The 27,589-nt window shown below is 34.6% G+C and overlaps 2 protein-coding genes across 2 annotated transcripts; both read left to right on the top strand.

The window, feature by feature from the left end:
* The first annotated feature begins 675 nt into the window (after positions 1-675).
* Positions 676-10,176, top strand: LOC114177351 (UDP-N-acetylglucosamine diphosphorylase 1-like). The gene is made up of 15 exons (XM_028062653.1): positions 676-1,007; positions 1,168-1,222; positions 1,336-1,487; positions 3,374-3,413; positions 5,559-5,651; positions 5,726-5,838; positions 5,926-6,000; positions 7,063-7,102; positions 7,243-7,325; positions 7,422-7,499; positions 7,595-7,738; positions 8,777-8,844; positions 9,200-9,314; positions 9,422-9,578; positions 9,752-10,176. Exons 1-15 carry the CDS (start codon positions 846-848, stop codon positions 9,847-9,849), a joined length of 1,473 nt encoding a protein of 490 aa, XP_027918454.1. The 5' UTR covers positions 676-845; the 3' UTR covers positions 9,850-10,176.
* Positions 10,177-23,316: 13,140 nt separating this feature from the next.
* Positions 23,317-27,237, top strand: LOC114178388 (ATP-dependent zinc metalloprotease FTSH 2, chloroplastic). The gene is made up of 5 exons (XM_028064254.1): positions 23,317-23,525; positions 23,900-25,090; positions 25,168-25,481; positions 25,702-25,942; positions 26,711-27,237. Exons 2-5 carry the CDS (start codon positions 23,900-23,902, stop codon positions 27,050-27,052), a joined length of 2,088 nt encoding a protein of 695 aa, XP_027920055.1. The 5' UTR covers positions 23,317-23,525; the 3' UTR covers positions 27,053-27,237.
* Positions 27,238-27,589: the final 352 nt, after the last annotated feature.

The raw sequence follows: 27,589 nt of genomic DNA, 5'->3' as shown, positions 1-27,589 counted from the left end.
AGAGCATATCCGTATATATAAATTTGACATATGCTTTTGCCTAACTCCAAGCTATTGCTCTCCACACCAATATTCTTGGGTCGGTTGGGTGTGCTATTATGGTAACCTGTCAAAATTAAATTATTGCAATGTGCTTGCTTAAAGAAAAATTATCAACTTTAGATCATCCCAAACAATCTTATATGTGGATAGTGTGTGGTGGGTACTTCAATTTAAATGCTTTTTTACTCGCCTTGGGTGACTGTTCGTGACTTCAACCAGCTGAATGAAATGATTATTTGGTAGTTATGATAATTTATTATAAAACACCCCAAAAAAGAATATGCAAGATTGGTACTATGGGTCTTCATGAATATGAGAACAACAAACATGTGTCAAAGTTAATAAAATTGTAACATTGCATGCATATTAATTATATGAATATGTAAAATACAATTAACTTATCATTCATTGTATTGTATCAATGATTGAGATATGATAAAAATAATTAAATGTTATTAGATGTAATGGCAAATAATTTCAAGGAAATAAATTGGTCTAAACTTTTATTATATTTTATTTTATGGTTTGGTGAAATTACTAAAGGAATTTGATAATGACGGCAGCAGCATAATCCAGATGTGAAAGAGAGAGGGGTATTTATGTAATTATAAGAGTGACTGAAGGAGGGTGGTTACCGATTTGATTCTTGTCTTCCTCGCCACTGTTCCCCTGTCTCCATAACAAACCAACTATACATAACACCAACACTCAACCTCACTCACATCACACTCGCTATCTTCACAATTCGAGATCTGAATCCAAATCGAAGAGAGAGATAGATAGCGTGTGAGAGAGATTGCGAAATGAGGGAACCATCGTCGGTGGGATTCGAAGGCAACGGCATCGTTTCTCCGCCGCCGCAAGCTCTCCTCGAGAGACTCAAAGACTTTGGTCAGGAAGACGCTTTCGCCCTCTGGTATGAGCTCTCCCCCGAGGAACGCGACCTTCTCGTCAAGGACATTGAGGTGATTTATTTTCCTCCCGATCCAATTCACTCTCTGAACCTCCGATTAGAATCCCGAGCTTCAGATTCGCTACTGGCTACTGGACTTCGTGGCGTTTCTTTTTTTCGGATCATTATATTTTTTGTTTTGTTTTGTTTAACTAATGTGTTCCGTGCTGCAGAGTTTAGATCTTTCGCGAATTGACCGGATTATTCGGTGCTCGCTGCGATCTCAAGGTTTGGATGCTAATTAGTGATTGTGTGTTTGTTAGTTAATCCAATCAACTTCTTCTCTTCATGTGCGTGATTGTTTGTTTGCCTCCTGTGGCTGAACTGTTATTGCTTGCCAGGACTGCCGTCGGCGGCCATTGAGCCTGTGCCGGAGAGCAGTGTGTCCACGGTGGAGGAGAGAAGCCAGGAGGATCGTGAGAGATGGTGGAAAATGGGTTTGAAAGCTATTTCAGATGGCAAGTTAGCTGTGCTAATTTTATCCGGTGGCCAGGTATACCTGAATCTGTTTTGGATGAACATACGCAGATGTTTTTTTTTTTTTTTTTAACTTTTTTAGTGATTGGAAGATAATGAATGATAATAATGATGTGTTATTTCAGCATTGTTTGATTCAAGTGGGTGCCAGTTATGTATATGTTTAGAATCTTTGGATAGGCGCATTGGTGTGTTATAGTCATGTTTTATGCTAACTTTATTACACTGAGTGCATTATTGATAATGATCATGATACTATAGATTATCACTAAAAAATTATACTACCTCTTGTCCTATTTACATTTCCAAGACTTTCTAGAAAATTGTTTGCATTTTTATAAGATTTTTTTGTAATTGAATGGAGTATTGGTTATTTTTTTTAAAATATCCTTAGTTAAATTTTTTAAATAAATTATAAAAGATTTCTCTCTTATGATTTAGAATATAAAGATTTATGAATATTAATGTCTAACAGATATTTAAATCATATATATATATATATATATAACTTTAAAATAATGATACAAATTGATAAATATATTGTTTTCTGTTAATCTAATTAATTTTCTTAAAGAATGTGATTTAGTTAAAAAAATCTTAGGATTGGAGGAAGTAGTATGATCGGCAATCAGTAAAATATTTATGAATATTAATGTCTAACAGATATTTAAATCATATATATATATATATATATATATATATATATATATATAACTTTAAAATAATGATACAAATTGATAAATATATTGTTTTCTGTTAATCTAATTAATTTTCTTAAAGAATGTGATTTAGTTAAAAAAATCTTAGGATTGGAGGAAGTAGTATGATCGGCAATCAGTATCGTTTCTCTGTATTTCTATCATTATTTTGTTATTATGCCTACCCTTTTTGGGAACCTTCTCCGTTAGAGACAAAGTAGAAGTTGGGGTCATTCCTTTTGATTGTCCCTAAAAAGCCGCATCATTAGCTGCAAAGGTGTGATTGTAAGAGCGGATGCTCTTTTATTTATTCTTTTTAACTTTAGTAATCTGCTTCGATGTTTTATGGTATGCTACAACTATGATAATCTCTTTTGTTTTTCACTTAAAATAATTGGTAATTGATTTCTTAGGGGCATAAAAAGCAGCCGCTTTAACCTGTTTTATTGTAATCATTAAGTACAATAAAGTTGCTTTATGTTATGGGGTTGCCCTAGTGTCTCTCTCTCATCTCAATAAAAATATATCTTGATGGATGCCTTTTGCCTTTTCTTTCGATATTTCTTTACTCGACAAATTAAGAAGTCTCCCTTTGGCAAAGGCAAATCATGAAACTAAGTATAGTATATTGAACTAAGTGTTACATTTAGTTGTAAAAATAAAAATGTAACTAATTTTGTATATGGTTATGCATCGTATTAGATGTTAATGCTGATCCAATTCTTACTCCATCTTAAATTTTGATATTATAGATTTTTTTTTCCTAAGTACTTTTTGCAGCGTGTATGTGTAGTCGGGAAATTAGCCTGATGTATTGTCTTATGCTTTCTTCTTGGTAATTTTTACACTGGACTTTTGCTGTGAATCACAAGCACCTACAGTAAATTTGGACAAAAATTTAATTATAAACATTTACTTGTTTCATGAAGTATGTTACTACATACAAATGATGTATGATGCATAAAACAAATCTTTTACGAAAGGCAGCTGGAAGAAAGAATCTTTTTGCCTTGATTTATTTTGATGCTTACTGTCTTCAGTCTCAGAATATTAGTTATGTATCACTATTACATTCTTAGTGGAACTGGTGCACTTGGACAATTTGTTATGTGACCATTCAGTCTTCATTCTTAACTGTTATGTTATGTTTGTAGTTGACTATCTGTTTGGCTGACTTAAGAATGTCCCAAAAATTTAAATGCAGGGTACTCGACTAGGAAGTTCGGATCCAAAAGGATGTTTCAGTGAGTATTCTCACTTGATACTGAAAACATATTATTGAAGCTAAAGTCTCTTTAGTTGGCATATTGGACCAGTTTTTTTTAGAAACAGAGGCATAATACTTCTGAAATGCTTCTTTTATGCATCTAAATGGGATTCCACACAAACAGTAGATATCTTTTGAATAAAGGTAGGGAATACAAGTAGAAAACTTGATCAGAAATATAAGACAGCTCTCGATTTCTTTAGCTGAGTCCAAGCTACAGAGACTGAAATTTCCCGAATATATATTCTCTCTCGCCCCTTATCTCTCTTCTCATCCGTCTATAAATTTTCGAACTCCCCCAGTCTACTTCTCATCCCTTCTCATAACAACCCCTTGTTCCTTTTTCGCTCCTTCTCATGTTCCTTTTCTTTCTTATGCTACTGGGAAATTTATAAAATCCTAGATAATGTCAAAATCATTATTGTTTGCTTAAACAGTTAACAGGGAATGATATAGTTATCACTATACATTGTATTCATCATTTGGTTGAGATACTCATTTGTTCTCTGTTTTTTTTCTCTGTGTATTTCTTTTTTCATTCAGTTCATTTTTCATTTATCTTGGATTTTAATGATGTTTATAATTTACAAATTATGTATTCACGTACTCACTCACTCTTCTCTCTCATGTATAATTAGTAATTAGAAACAATAGAAGATGCTTATTGCAGGCAAACAAGTTTTTGGAAGATTACAACTTTCTTTGGTCTAAATGGAAACCAGGAAGCTTCTATGTATATATACATTCTTTTGTTAAAATGCTTCTGGTTAGACAGAATGCAAAATATACTCGCAATAGAAGCAGAAAGGTTGTTGTTGAATGTTGAGCCTGAATGGCATACTAAGCAAGTTGATATTTGCATGTAGAAGTAAAAGTTAGCTAATAATTTCTGATTCTGGGATCACTAAGATTTTTACTGGGTGTAGATATGAATACTAAGTGCATTTCCTATCAGCTTGAATTCCCATTCCCTTTTCTCTCTAGTGTTCTTCATAGCTTTACTCCTAAATTTCATTTAAGTAGCAGTCTGCGTTTCTGTGAAATTTTTATAAGCCTTTCTGTATTTATTTTTGTCACTTACTCTTTTATTGATCTCAAAGTAAGTTACACGTTGTGGTATTTTTGTCATTTGAAGGAACTTTGAGGGTAATCATGAAAATTTGTCTTATTATAATTGAAAGGTCTGCTTGTAATTGTGTGTTAGATTAGTATTCTTATTTATAATGAAGAGATACAACAATAAAGAATGAAACTAATTTAATGATAAGAAATATTTGGTAAGATATTTTTATCAAATCATATCGTATCTGATGTAATATTCAAATCATATTTCTAACATTCCTTCAAGTTAGAGTTGGAGCATCTGTACGAGACAAGCTTGTTACAAATGTTATTAACAGAAAACCCATAAGAAAGTCATGTCAGCTAATTAGTTGCTGCAGGAGTTGATACAGTAAATAATTACAATGATAAGCTGACCATATCTATCATATGAGTCAATGTATGCCGGAGGGCATGGCAGCGGCCTAATAAAGAGAGGCTTGGAAAGTGCAGTGGTTGCCAAGGAGTGAAACCTTGAGATTACAACGGCTTCCGAAGAGCAAAATATGTTAGGTGAGCTCAGTGGCTACCGGGAAGTAAAGATGCTGAAAGGACTAAGCGGCTGTCAGGGAGCAAAACTGCTTGGAGAGCATGGCAGAACATAGAGGCTCTGAGAGCGGGACAGCTGCCGAAGAAAAAGAAATCTCCGAGGCGTGGGGGGACTACAAGAGAGTAAAAATTATTAGATTAGATTGGAAATTGTTTACTTGACAAAGTCCAGGCCAATGAATCTAGAAAAAAAGTCAAGGCCTAACAGTGAATTAGTGGCAATACAGGTCACCAAGTGTAATACCGGTACCATATTGAAAGGATTGTAATTGTTTACTGTATTCACACATTAGTAATATTATTTATAATATATAATAATAGAAAATAAAATTAATATTTAAATATGGAAAATATTTGGTAAATTGTAAGATATTTTACTATCTACCATATCATATCTTTCTATTTAATGTTATATTTAAATCATATTTCTAACATAATTAAAAATATTTCTAACAATTATGTTATATTTTAGATATTGGACTTCCATCTGGAAAATCACTCTTTCAACTTCAAGCTGAGAGGATTCTCTGTGCCCAAAGACTAGCGGCTCAAGCTACAAATGAGAGTAAATTCCACTTGTCTTGCTTCAGTTTTTTCATGCATTCTTCTGTTACATTCTCATCAGTTTATGTATTGCAGATTCAGCTTCTTCGGTACAAATACACTGGTACATAATGACTAGTCCATTCACTGATGAGGCAACACGCAAATTCTTTGAAAGTCATAAATATTTCGGTCTCGAGGCTGAACAGGTAAGATGTCTAAACCATTTTTTGGCACTATATTAGTACTTGTTTTACCATCGTTTACTTACTATAGAACTCATCTTTTTGGTATAGGTTACCTTTTTCCAACAAGGAACAATCCCTTGTGTTTCTAAGGATGGCAGATTTATTATGGAGACTCCATACAGGGTGTGCTCTCATTCTTTTACTGAGCTTTAAATACGTTTTCTTCTCATTTTTTGTTTTCTTAAATGGATTTAACTAAAACATTGAAAAATGAGGGTAGCAAGAACTTACCATTCAACCTGTTGTTGCTGATAAATAATTTATTTATTTGATCGTGTTATTATGCCACAAATTGGAGCAACTGTGTGCATCTCTTCAAGTTTTTCAAAATTGGAATTTGGCTGCTGCTGCATATCAGTGTATGCCTAGTTCAGGTTGAAGTATCCTGTAAAAGTAAACGTAACAAATAGCTTCTGAAAATAAGAGAACACACCACACATTATTCTTAACTAAAACGCTCGTGGTTGGTTGGTTAGGTAGGTGATAGTAATAATGAAATTCGTTACTGCTTTCGGTGCCACCTTGGTAGAGTCTTTACCTTCCAAGCAAGTCCACCAGAAGATGTCTTTAAATACTTTCCAAAGAATTATCTGGGAATTAATTAGCAATAAACAATTGTGTCTACTTTTCTTCTTCTCCTCCTTCAAGTTTTTTTACCATTTAACATTGCTATTTATTGCCTTCTTTTCACAGTACTGACGAGAAATAAGAACACATTTATGTGAAAAAGGTTGGAGGGAATGTGAGAATTGAGTTTTCATTTTGGGCTGGATTGTGTGCATATTTGGTTTTAAACTCGGATTACGTGAAATTGAGGATTGCTGGTTGGAAAGAAAGATTAACTAATCAATATGTTGAAATGATTATAGAGTATTCAGGGTTCCTTAATCCTTATGACATGACATTTTTAAATTTGGGCATATGATTAAGATATTTAAGTAACAAAAGTAACTGGAGACTAAACTTTAAAAAAGGCTTTGATTTTCTAACTTTCCCTTCAATTCTTTGTGGACATGTGAAATATAAATTTCTAATTAGAGAAGGAGAAGTCGAAGACATGATTCTTTATTCACAATTTTATGTTTTGTTTTAGTTATCTAGCCAAGTTTTAACTATAGTACCTCTGGTTTTATGTTCCTATTTTTGAATTTTCTGGTGGTTAATATTTGAAACTTTTAAAGCCAGGTAGCGAAGGCTCCTGACGGGAATGGTGGAGTATATTCAGGTACCTAGCGGGTTTATATACACGAGTTATTATTTCATATTCCAGTCTGTAATGCTTACATATACTGATTTGTTTTTTGTTTTGCATATTGATTGGTCAAAATTGAATATGTTGGAATACCTTTTTTTTTTCCTGTTCAGCTCTGAAATCAACCAAATTATTGGAGGACATGGCCTCAAAAGGAATTAAGTATATTGATTGCTATGGAGTTGATAATGCTCTGGTAATTTAAATTTTTGTACCTATGTTGTCTCTTTTGTTAACCTGGTCAGTTATCACTTCTCATTTGAAGACATTTTGATAAGGACTTGTGAAACAGGTTCGTGTTGCCGATCCAACATTTGTAGGCTACTTTATTGATAAAGGTGTTGCTGCTGCTGCAAAAGTTGTCCGCAAGGTAACAGATGAAAGTAGTTTTTTTCCACTTCAAAATCAGTGATTCAATTAAGTTTGTTCTTCGTATATTTTATATTACATTTTCATTATATACAGGCATATCCACAAGAAAAGGTTGGTGTGTTTGTACGACGAGGCAAAGGTGGTCCTCTTACTGTAGTTGAATACACTGAATTGGAGTCATCACTAGCTTCTGCAGTCAATCAAGCAACTGGCCGTCTTCGATTTTGTTGGAGTAACGTTAGTTTATTTGTCCTCTTTCTAAGTTCATGGCTTTTGCTTTCTGCATTCAATCTGCCATATTTGTCCTCTTTCTTAGTTTATTTGAGGATCAGTGCCCTTGAATTTTGGTTATGATCCTCTAGAATGGAAAGCCAGGGTTGAAGAGCTAACACCCTACATGTTAGGAACCTAGAAAAGGGTTTAGTTTACAGAAAAGAAAAAAAAAACAGATGAGAAGACAGATAAAAGAGAGGACGAGGGTTAGACTACTTTCGTAATGTTTATTGAAGTGCTAAGAAAAGGGAGAGAATTCTCCGTCCAAACTTTTTCCTTTTTCCCAACAAAGCTAATGCTCAGATCCCAAATGGTAATTTCAGAATGCCCACTCTTCTATACCCTCTTCTACTGTTTCAGCTTCCCTACCTCTATAATTTTAATTGCCTAATACTCCCTGGTCATATTAGTACACATCCTAAATAAGTGGAAACCAAAGCTATTAACTATTGATATTAGCTTGCTGAGATCCAGACGAGGGACAGCAGCTTTTGCGCTTTGATATGATCAGATATTCTCTGTTAGCAAATGGGAATACACCGTTAGAGACCAATGAAAATTTCTAGAAGAGAATATATGATCATATGGGAATACACCGTTAGAGACCAATGAAAATTTCTAGAAGAGAATATATGATCATATCAAACGCAAAAAGTCCTGAGCCTCTTCTGATGATGAGAATTACCCTCTAGTTTTGTTTTTTACTATTTTGTACCAACGCTTTCTTCTCTATGCATTCATCTGGTTGCCATCATAGTGGCTTTTATTAATATGATTCATAACTCAATATCTTTATTAACCACGCTAAATTCGTAAAGGTCACATGACAATGACGCAATGGTGTCAATTAATCTATTTTTCTAACCCCTTTAAAGGGATAAGCCTGAGTTTTCATCTGGTCATGTATAGATCTTGAAAATATTCGTACTCTAGAATTTGATTGTTTTCTTAACTGGCTGGTTTTTGAATATTCAAGGTTTCTGATCAATCTTGTGATTTCAGATCTGCTTACACATGTTCACTCTGGATTTTCTGAACCAAGTAGCAAATGGCCTTGAAAAAGACAGCATGTATGTTTGTTGCCCTCTTCATTCCAACTTCCCTGCCCCCATTATTTGTTCTTCTCACTGTTTTGAATTCCAAATGCGAGAATTATTAATTGCAAGGCATGCAACCTGGTAGCCTTAATGTCATATAACCACATATTCGAGTTAAAAAAACTACCTCGCTACTTTAATCAGATGACATGGATTACTCAGGAAGATTAATCACACTATTCTTCTAATGCCTGATTTATCAGTAGTTGATAGTTAATGAATCTTGATGAAGTGAAAACGCTGTGGAGTTACCTGTTGACTTCTGTGCCATAATCCGCCATCTTTTAGGAGTTTATATATGCTGATCCGTGCATTGTTTTATGCTCAGTTATCATCTCGCGGAGAAGAAAATACCTTCCATACATGGATATACAATGGGATTAAAACTTGAACAGTTTATCTTTGATGCGTTTCCATATGCTCCTACGACTGCACTTTTTGAGGTGACTATAATTCTAATTTTTACTTAAAATGGTTAATATCTTTCTTGATGTGATGTTTGTTTAGGATTGTACTCTTATTATTGCATATTTTATGCATATCTGCTCAGGTATTGCGGGAGGAAGAATTTGCACCGGTGAAAAATGCAAATGGATCCAATGTTGACACTCCAGACAGTGCAAAACTGCTTGTTCTTCGACTCCATACTCGATGGGTAGTCGCTGCAGGTGGCTTCTTAACACATTCAGTGCCCTTATATGCAACCGGTAAGTTATTACTCCATAGCCTGGAAGAAAATAAATATAATTGTGCCTGGACTATTGTCCTCACACACACAGAACCTTCGTCAGCAAGAAATCGAGAGATCGTGTTTTTCGAGATTATTGTTTTACTTAACTCTTCTTTTTCCTTTCACGAAATGTGATTGCCCCTCATTCAGGTGTTGAAGTGTCACCACTCTGTTCGTATGCTGGTGAAAACCTGGAACCTATATGTCGAGGAAGAACATTTCATGCACCTTGTGAGATCACATTCTAGTTCCACCGTTCGTTCGTGCGGCTTTCCTGTGACCTACACTACAATGAGGGAGTTCTCAGTTCCATTCATGTTGCAACATTAATTTGGTCATGTCACTCATCATTCACTTGTATCATTGTATATTATCTTCTCCAATCTGTTTCTGATTGGCTTCTGTTTTTGTTTTTGTTTTTTTCTTTTTTGGTTCTCTTTTTTTGCCACTGATCTGTTTTAGTATTGCTGAGGAATGTACATGTATCATAATTTTACCGAGCATTTATTTGCCCAAGCAGACTCAAATATATCGCCCCATTACCAAATTAATTCATGTCATACCTTTTTAGTGCACTATTGTAATTTCACCCGTGGTAAAACGGGGAATATAGGTGTAAGAAAATAGCCAGGAAACGGTACAGAAGGATGTACATGTACATCCCTGCCCTTTCAGCAAGTAAACATGTAAATTTACGTGTTTTGTGTTTTGTTGGAAATTTATATTTTACATATTTAACTGAGCTTAGAACAATTATATTTTTGAACACCCTTTATTAAATAAATATTCGTTAGTTTATTTTAATATATTAACAATACAATTTAAAAAATATTAATATAATTAGATATTAAATGATTATTTCGTTAGTATAGGTTGATTTTAATTGTCTCGTTGTTAGTCATATTCACATGGTAAAACTATTTTCATTGTCACTGGGTTGCTCAGTAAGAAGAGAAATATCCGACATTTCACATTTTCATGTACATTTTACCGGGTGCAAGTCCTGTGAAAATGCCCAACAACCCCATTTTGGCTTTGTTGACTCACAGATGTACTTTTATGCATGATATGCCATTTTGTTCCCTTAAAGATTTCAGTTAGTTACATTCATCTTTTTTTGAAAGAGAATGTTCGTCCTTCAAATATGGAATTAATAATCTTTAAAAGAATGTTATATCAATGAATTCATGAAATAAGAGTACGTTTGAGGCCAAATTTCTTGATCACATCAAATAACATTTCTTGACTTTACTTGCCTTTAAGGTTAAAGATTTATTTATTATCTCAATCATGCGGCCCCAATAGTTATTTAAAAAGTAAATTTGACGATTTGTAACTAGATTGGTGTAATATATATATATATATATATATATATATATATATATATATATATATATATATATATATATATATATATATATATATATATATATATATATATATATATATATATATATATATATATATTTACAAATTTGAGTGCTTTCAAAAAAAGAATACAAAAATATAAGTTACTTCTGTGTGAACAAGTTCCCCTAAAAACAAATTATCAGGTAACAACTTTTGTAGTTCATAGAATTTTATTATTATTCGTAAAATACGATTTTTTTTTAGTAAAGGCTCTGTGTGGTTAACGAATTCACTTATGTTTTAAGTAACATAATCACTGTTCTTTTTACTTTTTTGTTTTGTTTTTGTTTTTATTGTTAACTTTTTACATTAAATGAGCGTTCTATGTATTTAGTAATTTAATTTTTTTTAATTTATATTTAAGAATTCAATTTTATAATTATAGGATTGTGTTTTTTATATTTTAAAAATTAATATTTAGGTGTTTATATTTTTTAAAATGTAGCTAGATTTGTTTTTTATGTTAAATTTTGAAAAAAAAAACTTCAACTACATCTTAAAAAATATAAACACATTATGTTATTTTTGAAAATACTATCAGAAACAAAAGTGTTACGCAACAAGTGTTGTTGTTTCTGTATTTTTTAAATTTGGTATAATTATTATTTAATCCTTAATTTTTTGAGTTTGTTCAATTTTGTTTTCGAATTTTTGGAAGGTTCAATTTGGTAACTTTATGTTTTAAAGTTGATCAATTTAGTACTTTCTATTATACTCTAGTTCACGCCGTTTGTATAGTGATGAATTATCACTATGCAACAAATCAAACAACTAATTTTAATATCATATTGAATACACTTGATCAAGAAAACATTAAAAGAGAGACTAAAATAATGTTAACTACACCCAATAAACAAACCAACCTAATTAATAACTTCACTCGTGTTTCTATTGCATAGTGATAGCTCACCAGTATACAAACGACATTAATTGGAATATAATGGGAGGTACTAAACTGAACCACTCTAAAAAATAAGGGTACTAAATTGAACATTCCAAAAACTAGGAGATCAAATTGAACATTTCAAAAACTCAGAAACCAAATTGAACCAATTCAAAAAATTGAGAAACCAAATCAATAATTATTAGGGGTGTCAAAACGGGCCAGCCCGGCCCGTTTTGACCCGGCCCATTTTTGGCCTGTATTAAATGGGCTGGGTTGGCCCGACATGGTAAAACGAATTGCGTTTCTGGGCTCGGCCCGCGGGCTGGCGGGTTGATGGGCCGGTCCACCAGTTTTTTCTCATCTGTATAATTTGTGGCCCAATCAGATTTTAATTTTTTTCATTTCAAATTTAGTTGACTGAATAATGTCCCAATGTTATATTACCAAAAGAAATTCTCCTGCAATTAAGAATACAACAACAATGATCTATTAAAAAAGAAAATTATCACAACACAAAAACAGCCCTGCAATGCAATATATAATAACATAACTGATTCACTTCAACTTCAGGCAGGTTCAGACAAGAAAATGATCACAAAACAAACAATCCTACAATATATAAATCTACCAGCAGTAGTGACTATAATAGTCAGGGTGGTCTGCATTAATACAATAGTCCATGATTTAATGTAACCTAAAAAGAGGAGCATCATCAAAGTCCAAACAAATTGAAATGATTAAAAACACATGTAAATGACGTTTTGCTCTCTGCAACTGCAACTGCAAGTCATCAAGGTCACTGTTGCAGCATCAATAACATGTCTGAATCAGAACATCATTCGGCATGGAGCATAACCAAAGTGCAAGCAACTACATAAAAAAATAGAAGCATTTAAGACTAACATAGTAGCAGCAGATTACACATAAAAATAGATGTGCATAAAAATTAATACATGTGCTGCAGTGTGAACTTAAAACAAACAAATGAGTGGCATAAAAATTAATACCCAGTTCCCAGATGAAGAAAATTGAAAGTCAACATGGCATGTGAGTTAAATCAAATGAAATGAAGGTGGAGATGGGAATTATAAGAAACAGCTGTGGCAGTAGTGGGAAGAACAAATCATGAGATGACAGACAACTAATTATACCAACATTAGGAGCTCAAAACAGCAACACAAATACCATTATACCATTATACAGCAGTCCAACAACATTTTACTACACAAACATCAACATTAGGAGCTCAAAACAACAACACAATACCATTATACCATTATACAACAATCCAACAACATGTATAACAATCCAGACCAACAAACATCAACAAACAATCCAGACCAATCGTTCATCTCAATTAAAAGCAATGGATCGATATGGTTTCCTCCAATCCAAATAAGTGATTAACGGCAACAACTATGAAGTTGAAATTGGGGAAGATTTAAGGATGAACATGGATTAACGGGTCATGGTGGTCGGAAATAACAAATCGGAAATCACAGAATGGGTCGTTGTGGTCGGAAATCACAAAATCACAAATTTAAGGTTAGGAAAATCGGGATTTTAGGTTACAAATCGGGAGAAATGGAACCAGAACGCAAATTAGGAACATACCTGTCTTCGCGGTGGTCGTGGTGGTCGGAATCGTCCGCCAATCGCAGTCCGACGGTGGCTCTGCTGTTTTCGTGGTGGTCGTGGACGTTGTTTTCTCGTTGCTGCCACCGACGTGGTGGATTCGGTGGAGGAGAAGCGGGTATGGCCAACGACGACGTGGTGGCCAGCGTGGTTCGTGGTGGCCAGCGGCGCCTTGGGTGGAGGATAAGTGATCGCAAAGAAAAGTCGAGAAGAAGAGAGAGACGCAATCATAGAGTGTGTGAGTGTGAGGTGTCTGGGCGCAGAGTGTGTCTGAGGGAGGGATACTGAAAAAAATGTGCACGTGCTGTTTTTTTACTAAGTGATACGGGTCGCGAGCTGGCCCGTTTTGGCCCGCGAGTTGGCCCGACGGACCAGCGGGCTTGACGGGTCGGGCTGTTTCAGGTTGGCGGGCTGAATTTCAGGACCCGACCCATGTATTTACTGGCAGGCTGGCGGGCCGGCCCGTCGGACCCGGCCCATTTTGCCATCCCTAATAATTATACCTTCAAATTTTAAGAAAAATGGTGGAAACACAAACTATGTTTGAAACATAGGTGATGTATGTGTTTGTATTTTTGAAGTTTAAAGAAAAGGAAATTGAAAGTAATAATAATAAGTATATGAATGTTAGCGTATAAACTAAAAAAAAATGAAACTCACGACATTTGATTTTTAAATTCAATATAGTAATTACTATTAAAAAATCAATTAGCAATATTATAAAGGGTACAATTAGAATTATAAAAAGTGTACACAAAAAATAAAAAATAAAAAATTTATAGTTATAAAATTTAATTCTTGAATTTAAATTAAAAAATCCCAAATTATTAATGTAAAATCCTCTTTTATTCTGCCCTAATTTTTAAAGGGCTTCCCCTAATCTTATGGGCCTAAGGGCTGGCCCATAGGGTGTCCAAGGCCCCTAAGGCAACCAAACCCCTCTCACTTCTGTCATTCTTGCAGAAACAGTACTCTCACACTCTCCTTTACCCCACAGAGGCTCTGCTAGGGTTTAGCCCCAATCGTGGTCAAGCTAGCTCTAAACTCAGCTCGTCTTCACCTCTTAGATCTGCTCTTGGAGCTGCCGGTCCCGTTGGTTTAAGAGTCGAAGCCCGATATTAGCTCCAAGTAAGGAAAGCTAGGATTTTTTTTATGCTTTTATAAATAATGTGCCTGTTTTAGTTCTGTTGGGTGCTCTTGATGATTTGATGTGCTTTTGATGGTGTGAAAATAATTTGTGTATTGTTTATGGATGGATTTTTGGCTTGGCATGCGTGAGAGTAGGTGAGATCTGCTATGATCGCCTAAGCGAGCTGTTTTTCGCCCAAACAAGAAGCTCTCGCCTAAGCGAGAATGGCAGTAACTCGCCCCCCTTTGGTTTCCTCACTTGAGCGAGATGGGCTAGCTTGAGCGAGAACTCGAAGTGCTCTCTGTTTTCAATCTCGCTTAAGCGGAAGCTTTTTGCTTGAGCAAAAGACCCATGTCGCCTGAGCGAGAGCTCCTTAGCTTGAGCAAGATTGACGACAAAGTTGTTTAAATACTTGTATGCTCCCATGATTGATTTGTTTACCCTTTTAAAGCATGAAAATATGATGCCAACGTTTTATGCAACGGGTTTGTGTTTTCTTTAGTTTTTGTTGTTTGAGATTTTGTGTTCTTACATGTTGAAACTAGTGAAAAGCTGTCAGTTTAGCTTAAGCGAGAGATTTTAGCTTAAGTGAGATCAGTCTAGCTTAAGCGAGATCAGTCTAGCTTAAGCGAGATCAGTCTAGCTTAAGCGAGACCAGTCTTGCTTAAGCGAGACCAGTCTTGCTTAAGCGAGAATTTCTAGCTTAAGCGAGACTAGTCTAGCTTAAGCGAGAATTGCTGCAGAATTTTAATTCCTTACTTTAACTTGAACTTGTGGATTGATTCAATTACTTTTAAAAGCATGAATTGGGTGAATGAGTATGAGTAGAATGGTTTATGGTCTGTGATTGATAAGTTTAACATGACCTTGGCATGTGGCATGTATGAGATGGTTGGTAATTAAAGTGGCATGGTATTGGTATGAGATGAAATTCTATATTCATGGTTTGGGAAGGATGAGTTGGTATTGATTCTACATTTGAATATGAATGAGTATGGTTTATAAAGGTTGGTCTGAGATTATTTGCATGATAAATATTATTCGATTGTTTGAGCATGATTGGTCGAGGGTCATTGCATAATTCCTTGATATCTCTAAGTGGGATTTTAGGGTCGTGCTTCAGTGGTCGGGACGTAATTCCATGGCCGGTGTTAGTGGGTGTCCATGGTGGTGCCCCATTTGTATAATTTGGTAAGGATTCAAGGTAAGGTTGCATCTTGACACTCTAAGGAGTCAGTTAGTCTCACTTAGAGCGGACTGACTCTTGTGGTGAGAGTAGTAGGAGGCCTGAAACTCACTAAGGGCTAACCTTGTGTGTAAGGGATTGATTCATTGTAATACTTGTAACACATAGCTCGGGGGTGAGCATCTCGGGGGTGAGCAGAGGTATTCACCACAAGTGCAAGCATCCGCTGAATCCGACCAGATTATATGTATCCGGATGAGTCGAGTCGAGTCTTAGTGTATTGATTGGAAGGTCATAACATGCTTGGATGATGTATGTATATTGGACTGTGAAAGTATATCTGATTGCATGATAAAACTAATTTTGACTCTAGCTTATCCTTATGTTGTTTGTTGTATGTTTTGTGGTGTGGTATTTTCTTTAACAATGATTATCAACTTGTTGATGTGAGCAGAGATGAGAACTCCCCGTAATCATGAGGGTGATGGAGGTTCCACTGCATAGTCTGCTTGGACTGGATCTAGGTTTACTTGGACTTTCCTTTAGGGCTATGACCCGTGTACCACTGGTCTTTAGGCTCAAAATTCTAAATGTTGATGATTTATATTTTATACTTTGTTATGGCATCATAGTGTGCCCTTTTCTTATTCGGGTTTTCTCTTGGATAATCGTGAGGAGTAGTGTCTACACTCCAGAACTTTGTTTCTAATACTATTCCGCGTGACATTCCTTTAATTAGCGTTATTAATTAAATGGGGTGTTACAACTAATATGTAAAAGAAAAAAAATTGATGTAAAGACGTAAAAAATAAAGTCTCCTCACATTCATTAAAAAAAAGGGTTAATTATGTTTTTCGTCCCTCAAGTATTAAGCGATTTTGGTTTTCGTCCCTCAACCAAAGTTTGATCTATTTAGGTCTCTCACGTTCTGAAACTCGTGGAATTGGTCCTCATTTATGAACACCGTCAATTTTATTAGTCAGTTGGCAAACAAAATGCCATGTCATGATCCCGTTTTTAAGTAATACTTAAGTTATAGTAAACACGTGGTTTTAAACGAAATTAGTTAACTTTTTATTTTTTGACTAACTTAAAAGAGGGTCTGTGGTTAATTTTTCAAACCATAAAATTTTAATTTTAGGATTAGAGCAATGTTCAGGAGCTTCTAGATATCGTGTTGGTGCGAGGAAACGTAGGCAACAACATTCGCGTTTGTGTATAACGTTCTACAATGATGAAGAGTGGTAACAAAGGATAATTTGAGAGCCATAACGAGGGGTGGCAATGTGGGTCGGGCCAGCTCGTTTAGGCCCGACCCACACTTGGCCCACAAAATGCGGTCTGAGCTGGCTCGCTTCGCATTTTCAATGCGGACTGAAAATTCTAGCATGCCCCACATAAGTTGAGCCTGCAAGCCTGCGAGCCAGTTCCCTATGTTTTTTTTTTTAACAAAAGAATTTTATGATAAAGCTTTCAATGTTCAACAAATTTGAAAACTTTAACAAGTTCAAAAAATTAAGCAAAGACTTTGGGAAGTTTGATGATAAAATGATAATTCAACATTTTCATCATATTCATATTCGTACTTTGATATACACGATGTATTATTCAAATTTTAGCACGTTCAAAAATACATAATACTTGTCGTTTACAGTCATACAAGAATTTGGAACGTTCATGCAAAAGTCTAGAAGGAAAGTAACTGATATACACAAGTGCAAGTTTTTCTTATGTGGGTCAGCTCGTACGAGTTGCGGGCAAGCGGGCTCAAGGTCCTAACCCGCCCATGTTTTCTTTGGCGGGCCTGCGGGTTGACCTGTCGGACCATGTCCATATTGCGACCCCTAGTCATAGCAAGCCTAATAGGCATCTCTTTTGTAATATGCATGAAAATAACCCTCGGGATTTTCTATCTTATAGTTAATTGCTACCACAACATGCCTACAAGGTATACCCACCAAATCCCAAAAATAAAAACTTCAACTATGCTTACTTAGATCAACCACAAAATTTTCCATCATGAACCCCTACGTGACTTCAAACTTAGCATCCCCTGCCCATATAGGAAGTCAATTCCCATTTTGTTTTCCATTTCCCTATCAAGTCTTTTTTGGGGTCTAGGCATAACATTTTCTAGATATCCATTCAATTTCTCTCTAAGTGTTGCAAATCTACTCATTATGTAGGATCTAATCCATTCCATCATACTAATGATTGGTTTATCTCAAGCTAGTAAAATAGTACTATTAAATGACTCAGCTAGGTTATTCATTAACACATCATATCTTGGGTAAATGTTGAATGCATGTTTACACCATGACTTCGTAGGAATGACAACTAACCAATTAAAAGCATAAGGATTTATATTTTTCAACTCACCCTTTTTTTTCTATCCTACGTAGAAAGTTGCCTTTGCTGCCCCCATCATAAGGTCTTTGATGACTACACCACCACCAAATTTCTTCTTGAAATTTCTATATTGGTGCCTCAAACATAAACGATGCTCCACCCCATTCAAAATCTCATCAAGTCATAAGTCCCTACAAACAAATGTAGCATTGTATCAGAATATTATGTTAATTAATTTGAAATCTGTTAAAATTTAGTTTATCTATTTGGTTTACCTTTTATTGATCTGAAATGAATAACCAACGATGATTTTCAATCTCACCAATATCTTCTAACAACATTGTCAAAAATCACCTCCACATCTCTTTGCATTCGTTTTCAACAACAACAAAGGCTAATCGGAAGTATTGGTAATTGGGGTCCCTACCCACTACAACCAACAATTGACCACCATAAGTTATCTTCAAGTGGCAACCCTCAACACCTATGAAAGGTCTACACTCAGCCAAAAAGCCCTCCTTACAACCCTCTAAGCACATGTAAAAAATGCCAAACCTTGGTGGCAAAGTGGATTGCGGTTGGTTGATCTTAATCTTGAAAGTACCAGCCTTAACTCTCAACAATTCAGCGACATAATCAAATAAACCACCATACTAATGTTGCCCATCCCCCACGAAACAGTCCATTGCAATTTGTTTTGCCTTTCCAGTCCTCCAAGGTGTTATGCCAACATTGTATGTCTTCTTTACTTCATCAATAATTTGATTCACTGTCATTAAACCGACATTCATAAATCTGTTTATTAAAACCTAAGCAATCCAATCTATATTAGCATTTTTGTTCCCAAAAACTCTTCCACACTTATAACCCCCAACAAGTGTCTTAACCCTAAAGGTTTGCGTACCTCTAACCTTGTTCACCATAATTAAAAAACCATATTTTTTCTACAAACAACCCTTACTCTCTTATGATCATTCTTAACAAATTTAACTTCTTTACCATTTAAAACACTATGTTCAATTAGTGCATGTTTAAAATCTTTCAAAGAACAAAACTCCATTCCCAATTTAAATTTGAAGTTCTTCTTCATATCTTCAGGTTTATACTTTGAAAATTTTGGCCCTACATTAACAACACCCTCATCACTGTTCACATCAAAATCCAATTCATCACTATTGTGTTCCTTATTTATGTTATGAACTCCAACTTCTTCATTAGTCATAAATGACCTTTCACCAACATTAGTTGTATTCCTCACTCTGCTTGAATTTTGTTTCAATGGTTTCCACCTATCCAAAACAGGGCCAATATTTCTACGCGGTTAACCATTGTCCAACCCAAATAATTCATCATCATCATTTGCCACCCTTTCTTCTTCACTATCATCCAATTTATCTCTAGCTGAACCTTCTTCCTCTTTAGCCTGAACCTGTTCACCAACCACATCCTCTTCACCCAATATTTCGTCTTACTCCACCACATGCTCTTCACAAACCACAACCTCTTCACCCACAACTTCCACTTCACCCACCACATCCTTTTCACCAATCACATCATCTTGACCCACCACTTCTACCTCCCTCAATACATCTTCCTCACTTACCACTTCCTCTTCAACCACCAATTCCTCCTGACCCAAACCTTCATCTTAACCTACCACTTCCTCTTGACCCAAACCTTCATCCTTACCCACAACTTCCTCCAATCCACCACCACCAATAAAGTGAACTACTTCAAGCTGACTAGGAACATTTTGAACATATATATATATATATATATATATATATATATATATATAAACCTCTTCTTTACTCTCCTCTACAAAGTTAGCTAACACTATAGCTTCCTTATCATCACTCAACAATCTCATATTGTTTAATATACTTTCTTTTGAACCCTTCCACTAAAATTTCACATCAACACCATATTTGAACTCTTTCACAATGCCCAATGCTTCAAAGAACGACAAAAAATCAGGATCGATCCATTTAACAACATGAATTTCACCCCCAACATATTTCAATCTCATATTCCTTTTGAACCTACCCATATGATGAAAAGCGACATCAAACCCCATTCCCAACCTTACATTTGAAATGAACACATAAACTCAAAATCGAACCATAAACGGAATCAACAAACAACTAAAGCATACCTTAAACAGTGAAACCACAAACAAACTAACCTAAGTTCCACAAATTGCGATGTTGTAGATGAAACCATTGTCTTACAATGTTTTCTTCGTTATCTAATTACTCTTCCTAGCTTTCGATGATATCGTACAAATAAGTGATTCTCCCTTCCTTCTCGAATGCGCATCCAATCCTTTCCTCCTCACCAAATGCCCTTTCTTTCTAATTTTAACAAAACCCTACATTCTGCTACAAATTACGTTACACACAAGCTTCATGTTTATTTAGCACGTGCAAATAGTCACTTACATCATGTTTTTTTACCACATGTCAATCATAAGTTACCCAAAGCTTAAAATGGGATCCTGACATGGCACCCTGTTTGCCAGCTGACAAATCAAACTAACAGCGTTAAAAAAATGAGGACCAGTTCCATGAGTTTCAAAACATGAGGGACCTAAATAGATCAAACTTTGGATGGAGGACGAAAACCAAAATCGCTCAATACTTGAGGAACGAAAAACATAATTAACTCTTAAAAAAAGTGAAATAGTGGTATGAATGGAGAGTGCAATTGAAAAAAAATATCAAATCTCCTCGTACTTAAAGATTTCACTTAAAAAAAATATGAAGTCTTTATGCGCATATATATATATATATATATATATATATATATATATATATATATATATATATATATATATATATATATATATATATATATATATATATATATATATATATATATATATATATATATATATAAACCTCACTTAAAAAAGACTAAAATCATTATGATTTTTGAGTCACCAAAGTCATCATTCTCACTTTAAAGGAATGAAAATTTCAAAGTTATCATTTAGGTAATTAGTGTTTTTATAATGAAATCATCGTTTCAATTGCGATTTACCTATGCTTATAATTTTATTTGAAAATATCCAAAACCTTAAATTTAAAATAAAATTGTACCATTAGAAGAAAACTTATATATAATGTACGTACGAATTTTAAAATTATTGATTCATTTGTTTTCTTACATAATTAAAGCTTATTTGGTTCCATATTACATAATTATTTTGTTTATGGGTTAAGTATGTTTTTAGTTTTTAGTTTTATGTCAAATTGGATTATATTTATGTCTCAAACTTTTATCCACTTTCATCTTTAAATTGTATTAATGAACGGGTTACTAAATGACATTAAAGATTTACTTTGTGTTCGTCTAAGGAGATTTAAAAATTGTGTTGATTTGGAGCGACAGATTTGAGGTGTAAATCGTGTTCCAATGTGCTAATTTGAAGGTGAAGATGAATTTGTGGGATTTTCGCAAAATCCCATATTACCAAACATGTGAAGATTTGTGAGTATAAACAGTCCTTTTACCATTATATCTTTATGACGTACCGCTAAATTCATCCAAGTTTATTTATATGTGTGTTGTGTGTGAGTGTGCAACAACCATGTGTTTTTTTATCTATTATACAAATCAAGTTACTCACAAACTTCATCCTGAATGCACTCATTTTCACCTCCAAATTCCTCCAAAGAAATACCACAAATCCATCCACTCAAATCTACCTAACTATATTCAAATTCATTTACACATTCTCCTTCAAATCCATTTATTCAAAGAAACACACGGCATTACCACGTGTATGTCCACATGCTTGTTTTAGTATTATTATGTGTACATCCACGTGTTACACAATCTCATCTCATCTCTCCCTTTCATTCTCTTTTTTTTTCTCCTTTCCTGATCTCTCCTCCCCCTATCCTGACCTTCCATCCGTCGTCCTATACCCCCTATTCCCTTCTTTGATGCCTCTCCTTCCCTCTTATGGTCTCGAGAGAGGGTGGGAAGGAATGTCCAAGAAGTGTGAAGTAGAGGGTAAGGAGGAAGAGAAACAATAAAGAAGGACGAGAAATATGGAGAGAACACGTGTTACCACATGACACCACTATCTGTTTTGTTGAAAAATAATTAACATCAACCATTCCATCCACTTATTTCTAAAGTATAGAAACAAACAAAATTAAGTTTTGGATATAGATGAATTCCAATATAATTTAATAACTTAAAAACAAAATTAACCTTTAAAAAATTGATTTAGATGGGTATCTAAATAAAAATAATTTCATAATTTTTTTCATACTTACAAATATCTACATACACTTGTAAATATTTTTAAAATTTCATTAATAAATTATTTTAAAATATTAATTGAAATAAAATTTTGATCTTAAAGTATAGTTTGAACAAAATTATTATAATAAAAATAAATATAAAATAAAATATAAATAAATTAGTCTCTTTAAAAGTAATTTTAATCTCATAAATCTAAATAAAAAACATAAATATATAAAATAAAATTTGAATTCCAAAATTTTTAATTTTCGATGACTATATTTTTACCACTTATTTTAAAAAATACATAAATAAAAATCATTAACCATTATTTACAAATATCTACAAATTAAATATTATATTATCTATAAATTAAACATTATTATATTTATATATGTTCATTAATTAAGAAATCATTAAAATACTCATTCAATTTTTTTCCTTCTTAACAGTGATGTCATGTTAAAATTAAGCAAACCATAGAAATTAAGCTACGTGTCACCATGAGATGACGATAAAAGTTTAAGGTATGCTTTAGTTATTAGTCAGATTGTATGGCCAAATAAAATTCCATGTGGAGGCTGTTGGACATTTTTTTCACGCCAACGTGCCTTTCTTTGGAGCAAACGTTTCCAATTATATATTTATTTTATTATAAATAACAATTTAGCAAAGTGTTTTGAAAACTTATTTGCTGTCATGTTTTTTAAAGATTCTTTTTCATAATAAATAAATAGGATGCTGTGTATCCAACAAAATCACAGAAGTAACTTCATAATTTATTTGACAACAATTCATTTTAAATGTTATATTAAAATAATAATATCAAGATTCAACGTTAATGAAACTGAAAACGGAAAGAAGAAAAAAAAATCTGAAATATGAATTTCAGACAGAAGAGGGACGAATCAAACGTTAGAAAAACGCCACGTATGAGTTTCCTGAACCATAGCCACTTCTTCTAAAACCACACATTAACACCTTCCATCATCACCTTCCTTTGCACCACCATTCAGGTCCCCAGACCTTCTAATTCTCTACTTTCACTTCTCTGTCACATTTTACTTTTAAGGTTCGTGCTTCTTTCATTTGATTTTCTTTTTTGGTTTGTTTTTTCTCTGCAATCTTAAAGCTTACTTGGCTGTTCATGTCTTTAATTTTGTGTTAATTGCCTTCAACTTTGTGAATTCCTTTTAAAGGCTCTTTTTTTTTTTTTGTATATATATTTCCATCAATTGAACTGGGTTTTCCTGGTTCTTCCCAATTGAACAAATTGCTGGCTTGTTGCTTTTCAAACTAGAAATTTCCGAACTTTAGAGTGTGGTTTGTTCGTTGGTTCATTTAATAAGAAATGAGAAATGAGAAATATTTTTTTTTTTTTTTTTACAATCATAATGATAGTATTTAAGAGCCCTTGTTTTGGGTTGGATGGTGTTGTTGATATAGATGGCGGCATCATCAGCATGCCTTGTTGGGAATGGTTTATCGACAAGGGGTAATAGAATGGCTCTGAACAAGGACTTCAATGGAAGATATCTCTACTCATCTTGGAGAATTTCATCGTTGAACAATAACAAGGCATCGAAAGCATTTTCCATAAGGGCATCCTTGGAGGAAAGGCAACAAGAAGGGAGAAGGGGGTTTCTGAAATTATTGCTCGGAAATGCGGGAGTTGGTGTGCCTGCATTGTTGGGAAGTGGCAAAGCTTATGCTGATGAACAGGGGGCTTCCTCCTCCAGAATGTCTTATTCCAGGTTTCTAGAGTATTTGGACAAGGACAGAGTAAAGAAAGTGGATCTGTATGACAACGGAACCATTGCTGTTGTTGAAGCTGTTTCTCCTGAATTGGGGAATAGGGTGCAGCGTGTTAAAGTTCAACTCCCTGGACTTAACCAGGAGCTTCTTCAGAAATTCAGGGAAAAGAATATTGACTTTGCAGCTCATAGTCCCCAAGAAGAGTCAGGTTCTCTTTTGGCTAACCTGATTGGGAATCTGGCCTTCCCTTTGATCTTGATTGGAGGTTTGTTCCTTCTCTCGAGACGATCAGGAGGAATGGGAGGTCCTGGGGGACCAGGATTTCCTCTTGCTTTTGGTCAATCTAAAGCCAAGTTTCAAATGGAACCAAACACTGGAGTGACATTTGATGATGTTGCTGGGGTGGATGAAGCCAAGCAGGACTTTATGGAGGTGGTGGAGTTTCTGAAGAAGCCTGAGAGGTTCACTGCTGTTGGGGCTCGCATACCTAAAGGAGTTCTTCTTGTTGGTCCTCCAGGAACTGGGAAGACCCTGTTGGCCAAGGCTATTGCTGGTGAAGCTGGTGTTCCATTTTTTTCAATATCTGGTTCTGAGTTTGTTGAGATGTTTGTTGGTGTTGGTGCTTCTCGAGTTCGTGATTTGTTCAAGAAGGCCAAAGAGAACGCCCCTTGCATTGTCTTTGTTGATGAAATTGATGCTGTTGGAAGACAGAGAGGAACTGGAATTGGTGGAGGGAATGATGAAAGAGAGCAGACCCTCAACCAACTTTTGACAGAAATGGATGGTTTTGAGGGTAATACTGGCATCATTGTCATTGCAGCAACTAACAGAGCAGACATTCTTGACTCTGCCTTATTGAGACCAGGACGGTTTGATAGACAGGTATGACTATATTATGAAAATGCCTAATGCTTTTGTTAATGAGTAAATTACTGAACATCAATGCTTCTGTTCTGCAGGTTACTGTTGATGTTCCAGATATAAGGGGAAGGACTGAAATCCTAAAGGTTCATGGTAGCAATAAAAAGTTTGATCCTGATGTTTCTCTTGATGTGATTGCCATGAGAACGCCTGGTTTTAGTGGAGCTGATCTTGCAAATCTCTTGAATGAGGCTGCCATATTAGCCGGTAGACGTGGAAAGACGGCAATTTCCTCTAAAGAGATCGATGATTCCATTGATAGGATTGTGGCTGGAATGGAAGGAACAGTGATGACAGATGGGAAGAGCAAAAGTTTAGTGGCTTATCACGAAGTTGGTCATGCTATTTGTGGGTGAGAAATTTGACTTTCCTTTTTGTCTTTTTAAGTAAATGTTTCAAGATTGCAAACAAAACAACGTATTTTGTCTTCATGACTTTCCATGTAATACTGAATATATTGGCTTAAGCAAGCAAAACTGCCATTGTTATGTGTTAAGTGGCAACATTTGAAAACCATTTCAGTGTACAATTCCCCAAAGTGTGTTCTAAAACCTGTTTGTGGTTGTTTGTAGAACTTTAACTCCTGGTCATGATGCTGTGCAAAAGGTAACACTAGTTCCTCGTGGTCAAGCTCGGGGTCTTACATGGTTCATTCCTTCTGACGACCCAACTTTGATCTCCAAACAACAACTCTTCGCAAGAATTGTTGGAGGACTTGGTGGTAGGGCTGCAGAAGAAATTATTTTTGGTGGGCCTGAGGTTACAACTGGAGCAGCCGGTGATTTGCAGCAAATCACCGGTTTGGCAAAACAGGTACTTGCCAATCATATTCTCTTGTCTCAATCTATATCTTTTTTAAATTTTAGGGTTAAACATGTCTTTAGTCCTTAAACTTGGATGTGAAATTGAAATTTGTTACTCTCTCAAACTTTGACACATTTTGATTTCTAAACTTTAAAAATTAATGGAGAAGTCTTTTTAACCTAATGGAGTTGATTTTTTTGAATTTGTTAAACGATATTCCAGACTAACATTTGAGCTTAAACGTGTTATAACAGTCTAAACAACTCAAACATCATTTTAAAATGCATTTGACATGTCAAAACAATGTTGAGCAATTGGGTTTAGAGGACTATATCCAGTCATTTTTTAAAGTTTGAAAACTAAAATGTATCAAAGTTTAGGACAACGATAAATTCCAATTTTGCATCCAAGTTTAGAGACTCAAAACATATTTAACTCTAAATTTTATGACCAATGCTAATATTTTATAACCGAATTTATTTAGAATCTAATGAACTATGACCCCTTAGTTTATTTAGTATCTGATTTCATTTTGGCAATATTTTGGCAGAACAATAGGAGTTATGTTGTTAGGTTCAATTAATTGGTGAAACCTCCAGTAAGATCACGTCATATGATTTCATGAATGCCTGAAACAAAGAAACTTTGACTTTAATTAAAAGAATGCTGATATTTCTGATGGATGAAACTTTTATTTTTCTTCTAGAAGAGTCTTCTTATTTTCTTTTATTTACCTTCTATGCTACCTCAATTAGACCTTATATGATACTGTTGCAGATGGTAACCACATTTGGAATGTCTGATATTGGGCCTTGGTCACTGATGGAACCATCAGCACAAAGTGGGGATGTTATCATGAGAATGATGGCAAGGAACTCAATGTCAGAGAAGCTTGCAGAAGACATAGATGCTGCCATCAAGAGGATCTCAGATGAAGCATATGAAATTGCCTTGGAACATATAAGGAACAACCGTGAGGCAATTGACAAGATTGTGGATGTTCTTCTGGAGAAGGAGACATTGTCTGGTGATGAATTTCGTGCTCTGCTGTCTGAATTTACTGAAATTCCAGTTGAAAACCGTGTCCCTCCTTCAACTCCAGTACCTGCCACTGTTTAAATACCTTATATGAACATCGTTAATTTGTACTATCTTTTAGAATACGGAATTCCCTCTACACCCTGCTCCATATTTGTGAATGATTAAAGATTCTACCTTACTTTTTCATTTTTGTAGTGTTCATAAATGACAACAGAGAGTATATATTCATATTATGTATGAAATAGAAAAATTTTAGTGTAAAATAAGTGGTCTATACGTCTTTAATACAGTGTAACTTTTGTCAACAGCAACAAAACTTTAATTTCATATAGTGTTGTAACTGCAATGTTTAGTTTAAGGGCAAATGCAAATTCACTGGTTTCTCACCTGGTATACAACAGTGGCAACTTTTTAACCTAAGAATTTGTGCAAAGTCTGTGATTCTTTCACCATTAGATTAGACTTCTGCATTCATAGCAATAACAAACAAGAAAACACAAGAATAAAATTGGAAGAAAACACTTTTATTGATATCGGAAGGTTCTATACAGGTAATATATCACAAGATATAATTTATCATTTATACACATAATGGTTTCTATATATTAAATCTAA

This window comes from Vigna unguiculata, chromosome 3 (genome assembly GCF_004118075.2).
Source record: "Vigna unguiculata cultivar IT97K-499-35 chromosome 3, ASM411807v1, whole genome shotgun sequence".
NCBI classification, from domain to species: domain Eukaryota; kingdom Viridiplantae; phylum Streptophyta; class Magnoliopsida; order Fabales; family Fabaceae; genus Vigna; species Vigna unguiculata.
Note: the sequence above shows the minus strand (reverse complement) of the source record. Positions and strands in the feature narration are given on the sequence as shown.